We start from the raw sequence: 24,126 nt of genomic DNA, 5'->3' as shown, positions 1-24,126 counted from the left end.
AAGAGGTGAAAATCTTCTTATACTTGACACCCTTACAGGTGGGGAAGTGTAGATGGAGATAAGATCGTGCTGCAGGAGTGGCATTCCTGGGTGGAAGGTCAATCAAGGGGAGCATATAGACCGGAGCAAGCCCATAGCCTCCCCACCAACGTGCAGCTAGAATAAAACTTTTGTTTTGTTTTTTTTTTATTCTTAGGAATCCATCAAACCTAGGCAGCCTTGTTATCACAGCGATTTAAACTGTCCAGTCTGCCTCCAGACAGCAACTTTCCCAGTAGAAACCAACTGTGGACACCTATTTTGTGGTGAGTGTTAGAGGATAGCATACATGTCATCCTTATCTTTGTTTTGAAGTATGTTTAATCATTTTGGTTTGGCTAGGGTCCAAATAACTGCAGGGTTTTCAAGGGGTCATGAGGTAGCGTGTTAAGCCCTTCTCGTCTCCCTCCATTGTACATAGTAACATAGTTAATGACGGCAGATAAAGACCTGAACGGTCCATCCAGTCTTCCCAACAAGATAAACTCATTTTACATGGTATGTAATACTTTATATGTATATCCGAGTTTGATTTGTCCCTGCTTTTCTCAGGGCACAGACCGTAGAAGTCCGCCCTGCACTGGTTTTATTCTCCAAATACTGGTGTCGCCACCCAATGGCCACTAAGATTCCATAGATCCATTTCTTCTAAACAGGATTCCTGAGTCTCAGCTAAAAGGACAGACCATTGCCAACTCATAATGAGACCTTACATTTAGGGGTCCTTTTACTAAGCTGTGGTAAAAAGTGAGGTGATTAAATCTGCAGATGACACAAAACTATTCAAAGTTATTAAAACACATGCGGACTGTGAAAAATTGTAGGAAGACCTTAGGAAACTAGAAGTCTGGGCGTTCAAATGGCAGATGAAATTTAATGTGAACAAATGCAGTTATGCATATTGGGAAGAATAATTCAAATCATAGCTACCTGATGATGGGGTCCAGCTTAGGAGTCAGCACCCAAGAAAAAGATCTAGGTGTCATTGTGGACCATACACTGAAATCTTGTAAGTACATAAGTATTGCCATACTGGGACAGAGCGAAGGCCCATCAAGCCCAGCATCCTGTTTCCAACAGTGGCCAATCCAGGTCACAAGTACCTGGCAAGATCCCCAAATAATACAATACATTTTATGCTGCTTATCCTAGAAATAAGCACTGGATTTCCCCCAAGTCCATTTTAATAATGGTCTATGGACTTTTCCTTTAGGAAGCCATCCAAACCTTTTTTAAACCTCGCTAATCTAACTGCTTTTACTACATTCTCTGGCAATGAACTCCACTGTTTAATTAAACGTTGAATGAAGAAAAATTTTCTCTGATTCGTTTAAAATTTACTACTTTGTAGCTTCATCGCATACCCCCTAGTCCTAGTATTTTTGGAAGGAGTTACAAGTAAAAGTACTGCCAATTGTACTTAAGTACTGTAACAAAGTACAAGTACTTCATTACTACCCATCTCTGCCTATCACCACCACTCACTTGACTTCAGCTCTGATTAGTGTAAAAGAATATACAGTATCCTGCCCTGCAAAATTAAATTCTTATGTTTCTTTTCCTGCTTTCCGTCTCTTTTGTGTCTTTTTCTGCTCTGTGTTCTTTGGAAATTGGAGGCCACATTAATTTGTCCTTTGTGACATTGATGCCGTGTTCTATTCCTTAGCAGCAACAACAGCCCAAAACAAATCCTTGCTAAGTCAAACATTAAAACTTTATTGAAATAGAATAATCCTAGTTTCTAATGTTTCTCTATAGCCTCCACTTTTCTCAGCGTTCTCTCTCACTGGCCCTTCTCAAAAGAACCAGGTACTTTATTAAGCTTGGCGGAAAGGTCTAGAACAAACAGGTTCCTATGTTACTGGTACTGGAACTGTTAGGTACCTTTAAATTCCTGCTTAGCTTATATACTAGAGATGACATTTTTAAAGGTTTGCATGAATTCTACAGGATGGAAGTGCTGTCTTTTTTGGGAGGTAATCGATAGGGCTGTTGCTACTTTCTTGACAGTCATTATAAAGTACCTTCTAGACAGTGCGTTTTTTCTAGCGAACATGGTGCCGGTACTCAAATGCTAGGCCACCCTTCAGGGGTGGGGTGATCACTGAGGGACTCACTCCACAAATAGCCAGGCCCCCCCCTGCAACCAGTCACAGAATCTATGACAAGAATTGGTGTGTAGAGCCTGAGCTCTTTCATTAAAACTCGGGGTCCATGGGTCAATTTTAGCAGACAATGGAAAATGTGCCGGTACTCAGTACCCCCTCAAAAAAAGCCCTGCTTCTAGACCTCTCTGTGGTAAATAAATGGATCTTTGTTTGGAATCACAACTATTGATTGCAGCTTGGCTTTATTATCTGGGATAATCTAGTTCACCAAAAAGACAGAGTGCTAGCAAGTTCCGTGTCTAAAAAGAGAGCTGATACCACTGATAGAGAGATCTGGTCAGTAGAAGATTTCACCTCAAGGACCACTGCAAACCTGATCAACCACTAACCGTTAGGAGCCCTGTATCCAACTGAATAACCTGTTGACCCTCTGGTTACACTAACACAGACAGCATGCATTAGAACAGTATGAGTAATGCAGCTGGGTAAGACATTCATGTTATAAATAAATTTCCGCAAGCATGCCTAGACCCTTCCAGAGGTGACCCTCAAACCACCCTAATATTTATAGGTTTAAGATTTTACATTGTGTAGTGAAATTACCTAAAATGAGGCTAACTGCCACACAAGACAGAAAAAACAACCCCTTCATTTTCTGCATGTCTGCTGGATGGTCTTTCAAACAAAGCTTTGTCTTGGGGATTAATTCTGCTTGTCAAGCATTCATTTTCAGGAAATGCCCCAGGCCTTGATCATTGCTGCTCAAATCGCAAATACAGCTTAGATGATCATTTTTCTAATTATAATAATGAGCTGATAATAATCTTTCTAATTGCTTGTTGTATGAGTGGTCGGGAAATATATTGAAAATGCTGCATGGGAAATGTGTTCTACACTTTGTGGGTGATTCCCACAGAGTCTCTTTATCCTTTTCAAATTTAGCACAAGCCATATGTTCAGGAAGTTCAGGGGAAATCCAGTCTTCTCCAAATATTTCTCTTTAATTACTGTACTAATATCCTCGTTGCTTTTCAAGGCAGACCCATGGACTCTTTGCATATTGGATTAAAATCAGATCTGGTCCAAACGTGATAGCAGCAGGAATGTGCAATGGTGTATTGTGCTTAACATAAACAAGGTATAGGGAGGCTACACTGGAAAACGTGCGTCATGCAAGATTTTTCTGGCACGTAACAACATAGCAAATGACAGCAGATAAAGACTTGCATGGTGCCTTCAAAAATATTTTGTCACAAGGAGACACTGCCTGATTACCAGCGCTACAAAAATTTAAATATTTTTACAGCGCCGGAAATGGCGCATGCAGGGGGAGGGAACTTCCCTTTTAGCGTGCGGTAAGCCCGTGTTGAACTTACCGCTGCTTTGTAACAGGGCCCCTAAGGGGCCTGTTTTCTAAGCCACACTGTAGGCGCTCTAGTGTTTTTACTGTGCGCTAAATATTAGTGCACACTGATAGAGACACCCATAGGAATATATGGTTGTCTCTATCATAAGCGTGCGCTAAAACCACTAGCGCTCCTTAGTAAACAGGGCCTTAAATAAGTAAGCTTTTAACTGTTTCTTAAACACAGATAAATATGTGGTGTTTCATATGTTCGCCTATAATTGAAAAAGCAGTGTTCCATGTGATAGCGTAGCGTATCTTGTGACGTAAACTATTTTTTCTCTACTTTTTAGGTTCCTGCCTGATTTCTTACTGGAAGCATGGTTCCTGGCTAGGAGCAGTCAGCTGTCCTCTCTGTCGACAAAAGGTAATGCAGCACTTGCATATTCTGATGCTCCTGTTTCCATGTGCACCTAAGCTTACATGCCATGTTCGCATGCATTTGCATCGGCTGCTCTTGAGCTTTTCTAGCTCACAGTGGTCTACAAATTCTAATATGTAGCAAATCATGACGAAATTATTCCATAGTACTCTCAGCTTATTGAGTTTATCATGGCTATTTATCATTCGAATGTGGTGGACTTGCCAAAACATTTGTATCAAATATATAAATACTAGGGGCCCAGTTTACTAAGCCACACTGTAGGCACGTTGTCATTGTTAGCGCTCGCTAACGTTAGAGATACCCATAGGAATGCATGAGTGTCTCTAGCACTAGTGCATACTAAAAACGCTAGCGCACCTTCGTAAACAGGGCTCTAGGGATGGGAATTTGTTTGCCACGATATGGGATATGTCAGCATCATATCCCCAATCGTTGCATGCCATTATCAAATGAAAAATTGCAAAAAAAAACTACAAAAATGTGCATTTTATTGTTTGCTGATAATAGTGAGCATTCTGTCGAAAAAATGTGCGCTATGGACCAAATTCTATAAATGGTGCTGAAATATCAGTGAAAAATTCCCCACACTAAGTGCTATCCTATAAACAGCGATCAAAGTTAGGCACTATTTATAGAATATGCTGCATTTCATAGACTGCTGAAGACTTTCGTACTAGAAAATTCTTCAGTGTAAATTAATTATCCTTTTTGGCTGTAGGTTTTGTGATGCTCCTGTGATATGTCCAATTTTTTTCATTATGTAAGCCACACTGAACTTTGTTTGGTAAGTGTGGGATATAAATGTCATGTAATAATCATAATAGCACTTAACACTGGGACCCGTCCCTAACTTTAGGAGTAAGGACTTACACCAACTAAACCCTGGTGTAAATCCTCGTGCATAATCAGACACGGATCCCCTTATTCTATATCAGCGCGCATATATTGCAGGAATGCCCCTGATCCACCCATGACCCATGCCCCCTTTTTGAAGCCGGATCCTGGCACGTAAATATGCGTGCGTAAATTTCAACTAATCCCAATTAGCACCAATAATTGATTATCAGGGCCCAATTATTGGTGCTAATTGGCTTGTTATTCAATTAGATTGTGCATGCAATTCTTAGCGCTCTATATAGAATTCAGGGCTAGTTGTACAGCGGGCACTCACTGCGCATGCGCAAATGATTTGAGTTTGCACAAATCACTGTGCTTGCATGCAAGCATAATGTGCACTCTGTCAGAAAGAGTTCATCCTCTTCGCACACAGTGCGCCCTCTTCAAAAGAGTGTGCACTGAACGGCTTTGCCCCCGCGATGAAAAATGGCCAAACAAAAATACAACTAAAATCAATACAACACAAAACAAAAATCTTCTGGCTGCCCATCCTTATTAAAAAGTGTACGGTGTTCTTATGAGTGATGAAAATATCTGTAAACTCTTCTTGCAGCTTGCAAACTGAGGAGGGGATTGTGAATATCAAGGACCTCCAAAGGAGGGCAACCCGCGAGTCTCTTGTTAGGCAATTCAGAATCCCCATCTTTGCAGTCTTTTTCCAAATATTTGTTCTATAAGATCTAGCACCTGTGAAATGAATGGAAACTGTCATCCTTGAAATGATGAATGAGAACATTTTGGCAAATGATTAATCAGTCTTTGGAAATGGAGTATAAATTTCCAGCTGAAACACTGCCTCAGCTGCTGAGACATTCTGTGCAGAAGGTCTCTGAGGTCGGAGAACGGACTGTTGAGCTCAGTAGTTGGTGTGGATGGGCAGTCTGGGTAGAAAGGCTGTATGGTCTTTATTTAAAAGAAGCACATGGGTCAATACTCAGTCATGGCAGTCATAGGGTTTGTTTAAATACACATGCAAGACTGGTGCAGATGCTAAAGAGGGGGCCCTAAAGCTTGCTTGCAGATTGTCTCTCTTTCAACTTTCGGTAGTTTGGGGCCCACAATGACATGGAGGCCCTAACGCCAGCCCTGTACTTGTGAGTGGCCTCTTATAAAATGAGATCATGCCTAAATGTATGTGGAATGCAAGCCAGTGTGTAGCTGTACAGTAAGGGGTAAATTCACTAAAGGTCACTTAGATGCAAACATTTGGGCACCAATCCCTGCATTCTGTATAGGTTGGGCATGGATCGCAGATCCGCACACAAACTAATTAGTTAATAAGCTCTTCACAATCAACAATTGGTGTTAATTGGCACTCAGATCTGCCCTGAACTCTGTTTTCTAAAGGGCAATGGGAGGGGCATGGGTGGGTCATTCCCAGAAGTTAGGTGGGATGTTATAGAATAGGGTTATTTATGTGTCCAACTGCTATTAGTTCTGCACCACCTTTTACAGCAGGTTTCAGCAAGCTGCCCACAGTTAGGGTGAGATCCACGCAGACTTCTACGGTCTGTGCCCTGAGAACGGCAGTGACAAATCAAACTTGGGTATACATATAAAGTATCACGTACCATGTAAAAATGAGTTTATGTTGTTGGGCAGACTGGATGGACTGTTCAGGTCTTTATCTGCCGTCATTTACTATGTTACTATAGTTTAGCATGGAACGTCCCGGCTCCTAACTTTGGGCACTATTTATAGGATTCTATAAGGAGTCTCACGGGGAAAGAAGGGTAGTATTCTTTTACTGCCCGTCGTCCTTGTTTACGTGCCCGACTTTAGGATGGGCACTTAACGCTAGCTCAGAGAAGTGCTCAGGTCAAACTACGTGTAATATCTCAACTCTCTGAAACTATATTGGAACCACTTCAAAATGTGGCTGTGTCACATGCACCTTATCTTACCACATCATCACTTTGTATTTGTTTACACCGGAGTCTGCAAAGGCCTCTCCGGTTCTATGTAAGCCACATTGAGCCTACAAATAGGTGGGAAAATGTGGGATACAAATGTAACAAACAAACAAACAAATAAATAAATAAAAAAATATAGTTGCTGTGTACTTTTACACAAACCATGTAAACAACAACAAAGAAGATCTATCTATCTATATCTATATATAAAAACTGTGTGTGTCACAACATCGGCACATCCCAGTGCTCAGTGGCATAGCTAGGTGGGGCGCCAGGGGAGCGGCCGCTCCCCCAAACGGAGTTCTGCCGGCGCCTATTTTTTTCTCAAGTTGTGTTGCATTGAAAATGTGCGCTGGCGCCGGCGGAAGTTCGCTGCCCCCGCGCTGTCAACCTGGCTCCGCTTCTGCCAGCGCTCTAATACATAGCTGATATAGGGCCTTGAAAAAGGCCATTATCACTTATGACAGTGATTCGGTCCACCAAGGCCGCTGAGGGTAGGGAGGAAAGATTCCTCCGGGTCCGTCCTCCAAGGGAGGGCCTGGCATCAGCAATGCTTCTGATGGCAGGCACATAGGCAGAAGGTTCTGCTCCCTCACTCTGTCTCTCTTCTGCTTCTGTGTGCCAGGACCTGGGTTATTGTGTTAATGGGTTAACTATGCTCTGCCACCACAGGTCCTTCTTCCTGCCTCGTCCCGCCCCCTCCTGTGTGAAGTACTTCCTGTTTCCGCATAGGTAGGAGGGGACACGGCAGGAAGAAGGACCTGTGGTAGCACAGCTGCAATAAGCTGGGTCCTGGCACACAGGCGCAGGAGAGAGACAGACCAAGGGAGAGAGTAGATGCAGTAACCTCCAAATTCTATAAAGTGTACCTAGATATCCGCGCCAAAATCCAACCGTACTCTATAACAATGCGCTTAACTTAATTTGCTTAACAAGCTAATTAGCATTGATAACAGCACTTAACTAGCAATAATGAGCACTAATTGGCAATAATTAGAATTTATGCACACAGCTCGCTAAGCGTATTCTATAACAGAGTGTGCCTAACTTCTAATATGCACAGGCAAAAAGGGGCATAATTATGGGCGGGAAATGGGCATTCCAAAATTTACACACAAAGTTATAAAATATGTCCCTCTGCACCTAAATCTACACACTGGGATTTATGCCACATTTTTCTTGGTGTAAAATGGACGTGTGTAGTTTTAGACGCTAGGATGCTGACTAAGCGTATTCTATATACCGTGCTTCAAGCTAGGCTACTCTTATAGAATAAGCTTAGTCGGAACTGTTTTCCACATGGATTTTTAAGTCGCCATTTATAGAATCTAGCCCTAAGTGACTGGGGGGGGGGGGGGGGGCTTTGGCCTGGTGGGTGGGGTGGCCCCGCCTCACCCTGGGCCTGGCTTTGTCTCAGTGGCCCTGCAGCAGGGGCGTAGCCAGACCTCGGCAGGAGGGGGGCCAGAGCCCGGGGTGGGGGGGCACTGTTTAGCCGACCCTCGCCACCGCTGACCCCCCCACCTGCCACTTTGGACGCCCCCTCAACTGTAAACCCCCTCCACCACTTTGGACCGCCGCCACAACCGCAACCTCCACCCCCCCCCCCCCCCCGCCGCCGCATCAGGTACCTTGTTTGCTGGCAGGGGTCCCCAATCCTTGCCAGCTGAAGAGTCTTTTTCAGTGCCGGTCGACTCCGGTGCCTTCGTTGTAGGATCATCTGTTTCTGACGCCTTACGTCCTGCATGGGGCTACATGCACGGTGCAGGACGTAAGGCGTCAGAAACAGATGATCCCACAACGAAGGCGCCTGAGTTGACCGGCGCTGAAGAAAACTCTTCGGCTGGCGGGGATTGGAGACCCCTACCAGCAAACAAGGTACCTGATGCGGTGGCGGGGCGGGGGGCTGGCTGTGATGGCGGGGTCAAAAGTAGAGGGGGCCAGGGCGTAATCTATGGGGGCAATGCCCCCGTGGCCCCACGTAGCTACGCCCCTGCCCTGCAGTCCACACATCCCTGAGGTTCTAATGGTGGAGAATCAATTAAACAAATAGCACCAGCAACTATATGCACTGGAGTGGTTCTGATGTATTGTGAGTTGTGATATTACAAGTGAAATATTCTTTCTGCACAGAATTTATTTTACTGGATATACGCCACATGACAGGCAGCTAGGCACATAACTGCATGTATTCTATAACATGTGTGCACATGAGTGCTGGACATGTCCCCGACCCTCACGTCTCCTTTTAGTTGCACACCATAGATTTTGATGTATATTTAATAGAATACCGACTAAGGATAGTAGTGCGGGTAATTAATAATTGGTGCCAATTAATACACCTCAGTGCCAATTATTGCTAGTTAACATGAATTATCAGCTCAGGTTATGCGTGCAACTTTGTATGCTAAGCGTAATTTTGGGTGCCCAACTTTATAAAAATTGGTAAGTAGGTGTGTACAGGGGTTGGAGTTTGGGCAGAGTAACTGGGATTTGAACATAAAGTATCCGCTAACATTACACCTGCTCTCGAAGATGCATAATGGCCATGTAATGAATGGAAGAGCTACTGAGTTTGTGCGTATTTGTGGATTTATAGTGCCAACATAGGTGCTATTCTGCTCACTTCTTAGGCTCCCTCTTATAAAATTGCCCTCATTAGATACAAGACACAGAGGAGGGGAGTTGGTATTGGGTTGAGTACTGGAATTTAAAATGCAGCGAAGGGCGACTAAAATGATAGCGGGGATGGGACGACTTCCCTATGACTAAGGAGGCTAGGGCTTTTCAGCTTGGAGAAGAGACGGCTGAGGGGAGACATGATAGAGGTATATAAAATAATGAGTGGAGTGGAACAGGTGGATGTGAAGCATCTGTTCACGCTTTCCAAAAATACTAGGACTGGGGGGCATGCAATGAAACTACAGTGTAGTAAATTTAAAACAAATCGGAGAAAAGGTTTCTTCACCCAACGCATAATTAAACTCTGGAATTCGTTGCCAGAGAATGTGGTGAAGGTGGGTATCTTGGCAGAGTTTAAAAAGGGGTTAGATGGTTTCCTAAAGGACAAGTCCATAAACCACTACTAAATGGACTTGGGAAACATCCACAATTCCAGGAATAACATGTATAAAATGTTTGTACGTTTGGGAAGCTTGCCAGGTGCTCTTGGCCTGGATTGGCTGCTGTCGGGGACAGGATGCTGGGCTTGATGGACCCTTGGTCTTTTCCCAGTGTGGCATTACTTATGTACTTATGTCTTACTTGTTCCTTTAAAGGTGATAGCTCTTTATAATCTCTTCCATGAAAATCAACAAGAGAAGCACAGCAAACAGATTGGGTACGACATTCGAGATTATAATAAACGCTTTTCTGGACAACCTAGACCTGTAAGTGGACACGTTTCAGTGTATATTCATTTCACTCATCGATCAGTCCTGTTGTAATGCTGCATGATCTATATACAGTAGCATCACATTGTGACATATCATTAAGAAACCGATCATTATAATCTGTGATGCCTAAAAATGGATTATGTCCTTGTAGTGGTCGATAGAGTAAGCCTTCAGATTTGAATATTGACGCTAATTAATGGCATTGCTTTTGCTCCTCCCCAAGCACATCCTCTAATTAAACAATTAATATCTGGCAGTTTAGTTAGAGCATTAAATGGCTCGATATTTAATTGTTCACCGCATGACTTCCTTTGATTAATTGTTGGGTTTTTTTGTTTGCCTCATTAAAAATCAGTAGCCCAGGTTATAACATAGTTTTTATTCACTCACATGATCAGTTCACACACAACGGTTCATGAGAATGGCATTAACATATTTGGGAAGCTGAAGTCCTTTGGCAGATCTAGGGTTCAGCTTTGCGTGAAGATCCTTATATGGCCCTGCTACATGTATTTGATGGATCAAGAGATTTAAATACCAAGAGAAATAAAAAGTTATTTTGTTTAGCCAGAGACATCAGACCCTAATCTCGCTCTTCTTTCAGTTTGCAGACCACCTTTATGACATGCCTTTGTACATCCATCTTGCTTTAAGAGGAGTCTTCACCTTGGGCGCCCTTGTCTGGATCTTTTGCCTTAGAATCATCGTGTGTTCCTTTGGAGCCATCATGTGCTTGACTTCTCCATTTGATGTGGTGGCTGAACCTCTCTGTGGAATCCTGGGTGCCATGGATGATCTGGTCGTTATATTCCTCCTTTTAATTTGCATGATCAATATATGCCAGCAGATAGGCTCTGAAGGAGCCAGCATGGCCCATTCCACAACGCAGAGCATCCTGTCAGAATCCTGACAGCATTTCGATGACGGATTCTTTGCGGACTACTTGTATTCACAGCACTAGCGGAGGCAGCTTGCGATGCTGTTGTTGTTGTAGAAACAGATCTTCTGCAGACTGCCGGCAAAGGTGAAAGCAAGTCTTGGCATCTCCTGCCAAGTCATGGCCAGGTTACATGCCTGCCAACCTCTGGAAGCTTCTAACGTAGAGATTTAGAAGGAAAAAGAGGAGAAGGTCTTAGTCCTCCTGTGAGATGCACTGGAGCCAGGAAGCTTTGAGAGAGAAAAGGAGAAATGTTCATAATTTTAGCCAAATAAGTGGAGGTCTGCCTGAAGAGGAGGAGGGAGGGGCAATTGGGTAAATTTCAGAAATGTGTACAAATATATGCAGAACTCACTTGTGATAGTACCTTCATGCTGTTGGGCTTCTACTAAAGGGACGTCTTAACCCCACCCCTTTCAATGACTTTGCACACTTAGAAATATAGAAAACTGCATCCTGGAAAATTGCTAAAGAAACTAATTGCATTACACAGATTACCCAGTAGGTGGCATTTGAAGTCCTGATTATGTAATGTAAGACATAAAAGTATCTTTTGCATATGTTACCATGTTCTGATATATGTACATGCACTTTTTATATGTAACATTGAAGAAATGCAAACACTGTCACAACTAAAAGGGAAAAGTATGAAAAGTGGCATGGAAGTATTCTTTTTCTCAATCATTGGTTCCAAATCACAGAACCATAAATGATCAATTTATTTTGCATTATTTTTAATCAGAATCCACCAAAACACCTATGTTTCCTATTTCTTGTACATCTTATACAAATGGGTTTTCTTCTTCTACCAGGTTTTTTTGCTGCTTCCACAAACAATTTTGCATTGAGTACTGTGGCAAAAGCCTGTGGAAGGACTGACGTTATGAACTTATCAGACAATTATTCAGAAAGCAGGAAACCTACTTTGCACATATCTTTACTTTGAGAAACAGAGTCTCTTGTGATGGTGTCACAGCCTCTGGCCTGTGACCTCTCTCATATATCATGCATACATGTACACGACATTCCAACATTTACCGTGAATAATGGCAAATATGATGGTGGAGTAGAGGAGTAGCCTAGTGATTAGAGTACTGGGCTGACAACCAGGGAAGCTCAGTTCAGATCCCACAGCTTCTGATTGTGGTCTCAGGCAAGCACAGTTCCCTCTGAGTGGAAGTCCTCCACCTACAGTCCTGCCAGTAGATGGCACTGTTTCCCTATCACATTTTCAATAGTTAGCTAAGTTCTGCAGGACTCCAAGGACCCTGTCTGTCCCGAAGGATGGAAGACACGATATTGAAGCACTGGTAGCAATGCACTTGCAGGACTCGGACTCCCACTCAGTTTACAGGTAACAGTGCAGGCAAGTCACTTAACTCTTGATTACCTCAAGTACAGATTTAGGTGCCCTTTTACAAAGCTGCGGTAAGCACTAAAACAAGCTTATCGCAGCAAAAAATGCCATACTGTGGGAATTTTGGGATGTGTATGTGATATGAATGTGCTAAAAAATTTAATTTTTTGCAGTGGGGGCGTGTCTGGCAGCAGAGAGTGGATGTGCTCTATGCTAATCAGTTAGTGCAACTAATTAGCATGTGAGAACTTAGAACCTATAAAATGTGTAGTGGTTAGGGCTCATGTGCTAATCTGTTTTAATGGCAAAATTAGCACGTGGTCATTAATACTTTATCATTTTCGTCGCCCTTCTCTGCACCTTCTCAAAAAAGATATAAAGGAATTAGAGAAGGTGCAGAGAAGGGCGTCGAAAATGATAAAGGGAATGACTTCCCTATGAGGAAAGGCTGAGAACGTTAGGGCTCTTCAGCTTGGAGAAAACAACAACAAAACCAGGGGACACAAGATGAAGCTAGAATATGGTAGATTTAAAACAAATAGGAGAAAGTTTTTCTTTACTCAGCGTGTAGTTAGACTCTGAAACTCGTTGCCGGAAAATGTAGTGACAGCAGCTGGCCTTACGGAATTTAAAGGGGGTTTGGACAGATTCCTGAGGGAAAAGTCCATTGAACATTATTAAGAATTAAGTTTTTGAGGGGGAGGGGGGTTGCCGGGTTCTTGAAGCCTGGATTGGCCACTGTCGGAGACAAGATGCTGGGCTTGATGGACCCTTGGTCTTTTCCCAGTATGGCGGTGCTTATGTAGGACATTCCACCATGTCACCCCAGTGGTAAAATTGGCCCTAGTGTGTGGGAAAGATCTGCCTAAGGCCATACTTTACCACTGTTTGGTAAAAGGGCCTCAGACTGTAAAGCTTCTGGGACCAGGAAACTGTATCTGAATGAAACTCAGGTTTGAGCAACAACAAAAAAAGGTGTATCCTAAATCCATATAAATAATAATAATCAGGTGGAGCCATTAGTATTGACAGATTTGTACATGTGCCAGGCCACAGCATGGCCCTTCCATCTATGGAGAGCTGGTGATATTGAGCTGCTATCCATACAGCTGTGCAGTTTCTTTTTAGACCTATGCACACCAATAAAGGGGAAACAAATAACAACACAAAGGAAGAAAGATGATTAAAAAAACAGAAAAAACGTCCAATACAAAACCTTCAAAACATTTTCTACAGAAATTATGTTGTTGTGCTCATATCATACAGAGGCACCAGCAAAAAACACTAAGGTTATGGTAGCTGACTGTTTCAATTTAATCATTGCACAAAATCATACAAATCAACTGAAACCTTAATTTAGACCAGCAAAAAGGATGCCCTAATTTAAAACCACATAGCTATTTGATCTCTGCTTTCCATAGAGCCTCCAGATACAGAGAATATATTTAAATGCCCAACTGACATTTTAAAAGTGTGAAGCACTTGATTCTTACCGTCAACTGTAAAGGTTTTTTTAAAGGATGGGCAGACAGAACATTTTGGTTTCATATCAATTCCTGTGTCATTTCTGGGAATGTTTGTTTCTGTTTGGTCATTTTTTGGTCATGGGAGCAAAGTCATTGAGTGCGCCCTCTTTTAAAAGAATGCACACTATCCCCCGGAGTCTAGAAAGCAGGGGTCAACTGTAAAGGTTTTTTTTAAAGGATGGGCAGACAGAACATTTTGGTTTCATATCAATTCCTGTGTCATTTCTGGGAATGTTTGTTTCTGTTTGGTCATTTTTTGGTCATGGGAGCAAAGTCATTGAGTGTGCCCTCTTTTAAAAGAATGCACACTATCCCCGTTGGTCATGGGAGCAAAGTCATTGAGCGCAAAGAATGCACACCATCCCCCGGAGTCTAGAAAGCAGGGGTGGGCAATGTCAGTCCTTGAGGACCGCAACCCAGGCAGGGTTTCAGGATTTCCCTCAATGAATATGCATGAGATCTATTTGCTTACAGTGGAGGCAGTGCATGTAAATAAATCTCATGCATATTCATTGTCACTTAATACTATTTGAATCTTTATTACATCCTTCAAAACTATTTGAATAATTAGTATAATAAGTGCAGTTATTAAAACAATCTGACTACAGAACTGACTCCAACTAGAAATGCAAGTTCAACTATAGCGTCGTTGATTGGTAGCTGTCAACATCCATTGGTTGGTGGACTTTGAAAGTAGAACGAACGTTTCAAACAAGTTGGAATTTTTCATCAATATTTTGGATTTTTCTCATTGACATGATTTGCTGAACTATGCCTTTGGATCATCCAGGAATTTGTGCTTTGTGAGTCATTGATATGGACAATTTTAGAGAAAATTAGATTATGGTGGATTTCTGGTTGGCGTTACTTCTGTAGTCAGATTGTTTTAATAATTTTACTTAGTATACCAATTGCTCAAATAGTTTTGAAGGTTGTAATAAAGATTCAAATACTGTTAAGTGATAATTTATTACGTTGCACTGATTTTTATACTACCACTTTATAGATTGTGAACCTAGTTATTTTGTTACATGCATATTCATTGGGGAAATCCTGAAAACCCAACTGGGTTGCGGCCCTCGTTGTCCGAGGTTGCCCACCCCTGCTATAAAGGTTGCTGAAAGCAAGAACGTGGTGAAGGCGGTTAGCTTGGCAGAGTTTAAAAAGGGGTTAGACAGTTTCCTAAAGGACAAGTCCATAAACCACAACTAAATGGACTTGGGAAAAATCCACAATTCCGGGAATAACGTGTATAGAATGCTTGTACGTTTGGGAAGCTTGCCAGGTGCCCTTTGCCTGGATTGGCAGCTGTCATGGACAGGATACTGGGCTCGATGGACTCTTGGTCTTTTCCCAGTGTGACATTACTTATGTACCAATTAACAGTCAATAATTGGATGCAAACAATTATTGGCATTAATTGGGATCAATTGAGATTTGCATGCACAACTCGCTGCAGGCTAGTCTATAACATGGGTTGTGCAAATTCCATAGTGCTTAACCCAAATGGGGGCAGAGGCATGGGTGGGTCAAAGATGCTCTGAAAAGTTCCCCGCTATGTTTAGAATTTGGCAGAAGTGCGCCAGCTTGTATGCCAGGATTTACACCAGGTTTCTGCAGGTACTTGTGACCTGGATTGACCACTGTTGGAAGCAGGATACTGGGTTACATGGACATTGTGGCAATTCTTATGTTCAACTGGCTTAACTCCTCAGCTGGGGAATTGGCGCTCTGCTCGATTCTATAAAGTGTTCATCCTGGAGAGCCCTTTATGGAATAGCACTGAGCCCTGATTTTTCACGGCTTAATTCTCAGTGCCGTTTACTGAATCTAGCCTTATGTGCGCATGAACAGTGGTTCACACTTAAGCAGTGGGAATTCTCTTTACAAATAATCTGAACTCTCTCAAAAGAATGCACAGTATTATCGACAAATGATAAAACACAAATTTTCATGCTTTTTTTTCTGCTTGTTTTGATTTGATAATAGCATGCAATTACATGGCATCATTTCTCATACTGCAAACAAATGCCTAATGCTAGTTGTTTTCACAAATTTTTTTTGGAACGATCAAGCTTTGGAAATCACAAAGAATGCATTTCACTGCCTTTTATCATGAGCTCCAACATTATGCAAGGACAGTGCAATATACGCTAAGCACGGAGTATGGGTGAGCAGCAGAACATACCCTCATACGGTTTCAATTGACTTTCGTACAACCACAAGCACTAATGTTAAACAATATAGGCACAGCCGTTTCCTGTGGCCGTGAAGAATCCCTCAAGTTTCCTTATAAGGTCTTGGTATAATTTCAGCTGGGGAGAGCAAGGTCACCCTTCAATGTAAATATTAATAGCAGAAAGCTACTGAAGGCTGCCTCATGTTTTTAAGCTGCAGACATTCTGTATACATACTGCAACATGTAACAAAAATTCTGTACTAATTAATTGTCTTAAAAGCATTTGGATACTCAGTTGTATATTTTAAATGGTGGTTGTATATTCTGTAAAAAATATATATATGTACATACAGAGACCTATATTTATTATTAATAAAAGCAAATATTAATATCTGAATGTTAATGTGAATTTTAATCCTGGTTTCCAAGGTTCATTTCCAAAGAAGCTTCAGGCACCTGTACTATTAACTTGTAGATATGAGAGAGTAGCTGTCTTCCAACTTGGCATTCTTAGGATTATATTAGGAAGCTGTATGATAGTGACACAGGAAAACAAAACAAGCTTATTATCACAATACGCAACAAGCAACACTTTCTGAGTACCTGGTTATGTATCATGGCCGCATATAACTCAAAGGCTTGTATTTGCTTTTGATGTTTTATTTAGAATTTGCTCACACCTTTTTCAGTAGTAGCTCAAGGTGAGTTACATTCAGGTACTCTGGATATTTCTCTGTCCCAGGAGGCTGAGGCAATGGAGGGTTAAGTGACTTGCCCAAGATCACAAGGAGCAGCTGTGGGATTTGAACCAGCTACCTCTGGATTGTAAGACCAGTGCTCTAACTGCTAGGCCACTTCTCCACTCTGTTTGTATGTCTGATCTGTCCTGACTTAGACTGTAAGCTCCAAGTAGCAGGGACTCTCTCTTGTGTGACTCAGAGGGCCATTTTCGATATGACGTCTAAGTCCGATTTTGGACGTTTTACAAAAAAAACTTCCATAATCTGAATGGGAAAGAAGGTCATTTTCAAAAAAGAAAAAGGGTCTACCTTTTTTTTTCCCCCAAAAAAATGCTATTTAGAACAAGGCTTTGTGATGTGGACATTTTGTTTTTTGGTCCATTAAAAAAAAAAAAAGTCAAGTGCAAAACGCACAAAATCAAGACATTGGGATGTAGAAGGAACCAGCATTTTTAGTAGACTGGTCCCCCGGACATGCCAGGAAAGCAATAGGGCACCCTAAGGGGCACTGCAGTGGACTTCATAAAATGCACCCAGGTACACAGCTCACCATTGCTGCCTTTTCTTGTCTGTTGAGCCCCCCAAAACCAACCACCCCCAACTATACACCACTACCATAGCGCTTATGGGTGAAGGGGACACCTATGAGTTTTGGAGGACTCACAGCTTCCTCCACAAGTGTAACAGGTAGGGGGAGCTATGGGCCACTGCACCAACCACTACACTACTCCAGGGACCTGCATGCCACTCTAATGGACCCGAGTATTACATCTGAGGCTGGCAAGTACAATGTTTTAAATCACATTTTGGGGGCATGGGAGGGGGGTAGTGACCACTGAGGGAGTAAGGAGAGGTCACCCTTGGTTCCCTCCAGTAGTCATCTGGTCAGGGCACCTTTTTGTACCTCATTTGTTATAAAAACAGGTCTAGCTCAAAACGTCTTAGTTTTAGTACTAGACAGTTTTGTTTTGTTCCATTATGGCTAAAAAATGTCCAAGTATTAGGAACACCCAGATCCCACCCTTAACATGTCCCTGAGATGTCCCCTTGTGAGTTGAACGCACGTCTGACGGACTTCATCGAAAAAAATCTAAAAATAGTTTTTGAAAATACCAATTTGGACGTTTTTGTGAGAAAAATGTCCAAACACAGATTTATGTCACTTTTTGGATGTTTTTCTCTTTTGAAAATGAGCTTCTCAGTCACCTTGTAGCCTTATGCAAATGCCAATAATGCTAGAAATGAAATACAAGTGCACTTAACCAATTAGCCCTGAATTCTATATAAGGCGCTAAAAATTGTGCATGCAAATTTGGGCCCATGCTCAATTTGCATGTGCAATTTAATTAACAAACCAATTAGCATCAATAGTTGGCTGCTAACAATCAATTATTGGTGTCACTTGACAACAATTAGGATTTGCCTGCGCATCTTACTACATGCTATTCTAGAAAGATACACACGCAAATCTTTTACCCCTTAATTCTGTAAAAGTCACCAAAAACTGCATGCACAAATTTGGACATGTGCCTAATTTGTGTGAGCAATTTAATTATCGCCGATAATTGGCTTTTATCAAGCAATTACTGGCACTAATTAAATTGAGCTTTATGCACATGTAGGTGTGGGATCCGCACCTAAAATTTACACGTAATTTGAAAAAGGGGGCGTGGAAACAGGAGGGTCATGGGAAAACGGGGGGCATTCCTAAAATTAATGCACATTGTTATAGAATAACGGGGTATGCACCTAATATAAAGCATGCCTAACTTTAAGCACAGTTTGTAGAACAGTGCTTTTTTTGGCGTCATAGAATTCACCCCTTAGTGAACTGAAAAGGGGGTGTGGCCATGGGAGGAGCATGGGCGGGTTAGGAGCGTTCACTACAGATGCGTGCAGTATTATAGAATTCAGGGGATCTGTGCCTAATTTACCCACGAGGATTTATACTAGACGTCAGTTGGTGTAAAGCCTCATGCTTAAAAGTTGGGTGCAGATCCTGGCGCTTTGCGTTACTCTACGGCAGCCAACTCAAAGCACCGCTTGTGCAGTAGTGGTCAGTGCACATTTTTTGGCACCAAATTTGGGCGCCATTTACTGAAGCTACTCCTTAAAGCTTATCAAGTTGCGCTCAAGACAAAAGTCAACAGTCTACACCTCAAACTATTTTAAAAACAGGAGTGTAGTGGGTTTAAAATGAATATTAATGAGGAAGTTTCAAGCAACCTGTAATAATACAAATATCCCACGGAAAAGAATGTTTCATTGACCAGGAGGGCAGATAATATTTTCCATGTGCACTTTTAAAAGCAGAGAGTACAGCTTATTTTTTAAAACCAGTTTAGAGCTGTATGGATATAATTGGCAATGAATGATAAGAATCTCTAACACTTTCTTCTTCCAAAAGGTTCATGGCTACAGACCGTCACCCCCTCAAACATTCAGAGAAGTATTCATGTCAGTGGCGTTCCTAGGGGGCGGCGCCCCGCCCCCCCGGGTGCAGCGCCCCCCGATGCAGCGCAGACCCCCCCCCCGGCGAAAGACCCCCCCGGGTGCATGCGGCTGGGGGGGGGGGGTGTCGCAGCGTGCGCCTGCTGCGAGTTTACTTACTTTGCTCGTTCGCTGCAGCTCCCTCTGCCCCGGAACAGGAAGTAACATGTTCCGGGGCAGAGGGAGCTGCAGCGAACGAGAGAAGTTAGCGAACTCTCGCAGCAGGCGCGTGCCGCGGCACCCCCCAGCGGCGTGCACCCGGGGCGGACCGCCCCCACCGCCCCCCCCCCCTTGGTACGCCACTGATTCATGTTTACAGAATAATGTTTCACAGTCAACGAGGAGTTAACAACAGCCAGGGTTTACTATGGCAAGATTAGCTTTGGGAGTTGGGCATTTCCTGCCGGGACTCCTTGTTTCAAGCCCCAAAAGCAAACCTACACTTATATCATTAAGTCATTGTTTTGAAAACTCTTTCAGCATCTTCTTTAGAGTTCCCTGAAATAGTCTGAAATGACTACGTTAGCAAGGAGAAGTCACTAGATGTAATTATTCCAAAGTGACTATGATGTCGCAAATGATATGCGCAGAGCGCATCCAAAGGCCATTATTAACTGCAGATGCACCGAGCGTGAGGCAAGCCACTGATTTTCTATTGCACATAATGCAACACAGACCACAAGAAGGTGCCACTGCTAGGCTTGTGTAACTTTATTTGAATGATGAAATTGATTTAACGTTACAAAATTATACATTATGGCTGCTTACAGAGATTCTGTAAACACACGTTCCGAAAAGTTGTCATCACTGTTGCAAACAGGGGGAATAAATGGCAAGGCTCTGCATACAACCAAGGACTCTTGGTTTTCTTTGATTTCTTGGGCTCTTGCTTTCTCTGAATCTCAGCCCAGATCGGAGGCAGAACTTGCCATTATATAAAGAGTGTGGCCATTCACCGTGATTTCTGTTCTTTTGTAGCCCTCAGCTTATCTTAGATACAGCCTATCTTGGAAAGTAATATTTGATAATTAACGTACAGTACTGTGTGTGAAAACTTAAGTATATACAATAATTGAACCAAGTCCTCCTTTATTCATCTAGGGAGTCATTGTAGAAAGTAAGATTTTGTGCATAAACCTTGTTTTAGATGCAATGGGTGACAATTTCTGGCCAGACTGCTATTTTTGCATATGTCTGTTTTGCTTATACCTCATTGTCTGTATGAGGGAAAGGGTAAAGGGAAATGGGACTTGATATACCACCTTTCTGAGTTTGTTTGCAACTACATTCAAAACGGTTTACATATATTCAGGTACTTATTTTGTACCAGGGGCAATGGAGGGTTAAGTGACTTTCCCAAAGTCACAAGGAGCTGCAGTGGGAATTGAACTTAGTTCCCCAGGATCAAAGTCCACTGCACTAACCACTAGGCTACTCCTCCACTAGCAACATTCCATGTAGAAGCCTGCCCTTGCAGATGAGCAACGCGGCTGCGCAGGCTTCTGTTTCTGTCAGGACGTCAGACTCACAGAAACAGAAGCCTGCGCAGCCGCGTTGCTGATCTGCAAGGGCAGGCTTCTACATGGAATGTTGCTAGTGGAATAGCAACATTCCATGTAGAATCTCAAATAGTAGCAACAGAATCTCAATAGTAGCAACATTCCATCTAGAATCTCCAATAGTAGCAACAGAATCTCAATACTACTACTACAATAGTAGCAACATTCCATGCAGAATCTCAAATAGTAGCAACAGAATCTCAATAGTAGCAACATTCCATCTAGAATCTCCAATAGTAGCAACAGAATCTCAATACTACTACTACTACAATAGTAGCAACATTCCATGCAGAATCTCAAATAGTAGCAACAGAATCTCAATAGTAGCAACATTCCATCTAGAATCTCCAATAGTAGCAACAGAATCTCAATACTACTACTACAACAGTAGCAACATTCCATGCAGAATCTCAAATAGTAGCAACAGAATCTCAATAGTAGCAACATTCCATCTAGAATCTCCAATAGTAGCAACAGAATCTCAATACTACTACTACTACTACTACAATAGTAGCAACATTCCATGCAGAATCTCAAATAGTAGCAACAGAATCTCAATAGTAGCAACATTCCATCTAGAATCTCCAATAGTAGCAACAGAATCTCTATACTACTACTACTACTACAATAGTAGCAACATTCCATGTAGAATCTCAAATAGTAGCAACAGAATCTCAATAGTAGCAACATTCCATCTAGAATCTCCAATAGTAGCAACAGAATCGCAATAGTAGCAACATTCCATCTAGAATCTCCAATAGTAGCAACAGAATCTCAATACTACTACTACTACAATAGTAGCAACATTCCATGCAGAATCTCAAATAGTAGCAACAGAATCTCAATAGTAGCAACATTCCATCTAGAATCTCCAATAGTAGCAACAGAATCTCAATACTACTACTACTACAATAGTAGCAACATTCCATGCAGAATCTCAAATAGTAGCAACAGAATCTCAATACTACTACTACTACTACAATAGTAGCAACATTCCATGCAGAATCTCAAATAGTAGCAACAGAATCTCAATAGTAGCAACATTCCATCTAGAATCTCCAATAGTAGCAACAGAATCTCAATACTACTACTACAATAGTAGCAACATTCCATGCAGAATCTCAAATAGTAGCAACAGAATCTCAATAGTAGCAACATTCCATCTAGAATCTCCAATAGTAGCAACAGAATCTCAATACTACTACTACAATAGTAGCAACATTCCATGCAGAATCTCAACTAGTAGCAACAGAATCTCAATAGTAGCAACAATCCATCTAGAATCTCCAATGGTAGCAACATTCCATCTAGAATCTCAAAGAGAAAAAGGGAAATGGGACTTGATATAATGCCTTTCTGAAGTTTTTGCAACTACATTCAAAGCGGTTTACATAGTATATTCAGGTACTTATTTTGTACCAGGGGCAATGGAGGGTTAAGTGACTTTCCCTGAGTCAAAAGGAGCTGCAGTGGGAATCGAACTCAGTTCCCCAGGATCAAAGTCCACTGAAATGACCACTAGGCTACTCCTCCACTTTGGGGGCTTTTTACCAACTGGTGGTAAAAAGTGGCCTGTGGTAGTATTAGTGTGGAATTGCCACGTGCCGAGGCCACTTTTTACCACAGCAGGAAAAAAAGCATCTTTTGTTTTGGAGTCGTTAATAGCCGTTTGCTAATATCAAAATTAGCGTGCAGCGAATTACCGCCTGAGCCCTTACTGCCACCTACTTAATAGGCAAAAAGAGCTCATGCACTATCCCAGCAGTAATTGGGCAGTCTGTGGCAATCTGCCCACGCTCCCCAATTACCGCCAGGAATGCCTACTCCCCGCCTCCACACTAGAAAATAAAAATTATTTTCTAGCATGGGAAATGGCGCACGGCAAACTCAGAACTACTGCCAGGCACCTGGGAACACCCGGTGGTAGTGCTGTTTTCGTGCTCGCTACCCAGGTGGTAGCCCTACTGCCGCTTGGTAAAAAAAGCCCCTTTGTTTGTATATCCTACAGAGGTGTAGCTAGGTGGGGCACCAGGGGAGTGACTGCTCCCCCAAACGGACTTCGGATGGTGCCTATTGTTCAGGCAGTCAATTGCACCTCACAGTGCGCACGTGCGCCTCTCCGTTCCTCCTGGCATCACAACCAGGCTACGCTTCTGCTCTCCTAGCGTGTATGTGTAGGTTTTCTGTCCTATTAAACTACAGTGTTCTTTTCTGTATATATTTGTAATATTACTTTATAATTCATGTGAACCGCCTTGATTCGTGAACAAAAGAGGCGCTATATCGAAAAAATTAAACAATGATAAAATGTCTTTTATAAAATTACTCAAGTTATGCACATCAAACTAGACACAGTGACAAGAATGTGGAATCACGATTTATACATTTATTTATTTATTTAGATTTTGCTCACACCTTTTTCAGTAGTAGCTCACAGTGAGTTACATTCAGGTATTCTGGATATTTCTCTGTCCCAGGAGGGCTCACAATCTAAGTTTGTACTTGAGGCAATGGAGGGTTAAGTGTCATGATGTTTATACAATAACTCCTGTATTCTATATAGTGTGATTTAAGTTGTGAGTGCAAATCCGGTTGTATTCTGGATGTCTGCGCGCAACTTAATTAGTTAACAAGCCAATCAGTGCCGATAATTGCTAATTAATAAGCAATGATCAGCACTAATTGGCATTAAATAGAATTTATGTACAGAACTGTCGAAGCGTATTCTGTAACGTGATGCATGTAAATCCTAAGTCGCATAATTGAAAAGGGGACGTGGCCACGGGTGTGGAATAGGCGGATTGTGGGCATTTCTAGAATCTTTGCACGTTGTTATAGAATACACCTGGTCCGTGCCTAATTTAGGCATCGGCATTTACATCAAGTTTTACTTGGCATAACTGCTCACGACTAAATTTAGTCGCAAGGAAGGGCGCTCTGCATATTCTATAAACTGTGTGGAAATTTAGGCATACTTTATAGAATACACCTAGGCGTATTTTGTTTCAGCGCTGATTTCTAGAATCTAGTCCTAACCCCCTAATTCTGTAATAGTGTGAGTACATTTTTGCACGTACTGGGAAAGACTGAAGGTCCATCAAACCCAGCATCCTGTTTCTAACAGTGGCCAATCCAGGTTACAAGCACCTGGCAAGATCTCAAAACAGTACAATACATTTTATGCTGTTTATCCTAGAAA

General features: G+C 42.2%; 1 protein-coding gene across 2 annotated transcripts in view; it reads left to right on the top strand.

Moving 5' to 3' along the window:
* LOC115471590 (E3 ubiquitin-protein ligase RNF170-like) overlaps positions 1-16,731 on the top strand; it is a 34,561-nt gene extending 17,830 nt beyond the window's left edge. Inside the window, exons 3-6 of one of the 2 annotated variants that reach the window (XM_030205277.1) lie at positions 197-305; positions 3,846-3,919; positions 10,023-10,133; positions 15,949-16,731. In XM_030205277.1, coding sequence (XP_030061137.1) covers positions 197-305; positions 3,846-3,919; positions 10,023-10,133; positions 15,949-16,116 — 462 coding nt within the window. In that variant the 3' untranslated portion in view covers positions 16,117-16,731. Of the gene's footprint in view, positions 1-196; positions 306-3,845; positions 3,920-10,022; positions 10,134-10,743; positions 12,763-15,948 lie in introns of those variants that run through there. The other variant, XM_030205276.1, reaches the window with a different exon arrangement.
* The last annotated feature ends 7,395 nt before the right edge of the window (positions 16,732-24,126 follow it).

The sequence above is a fragment of the Microcaecilia unicolor genome, chromosome 6, assembly GCF_901765095.1.
Source record: "Microcaecilia unicolor chromosome 6, aMicUni1.1, whole genome shotgun sequence".
Taxonomy (NCBI): domain Eukaryota; kingdom Metazoa; phylum Chordata; class Amphibia; order Gymnophiona; family Siphonopidae; genus Microcaecilia; species Microcaecilia unicolor.
The sequence above is the reverse complement of the archived record's forward strand: the minus strand, read 5'-3'. Positions and strand labels throughout refer to the sequence as shown.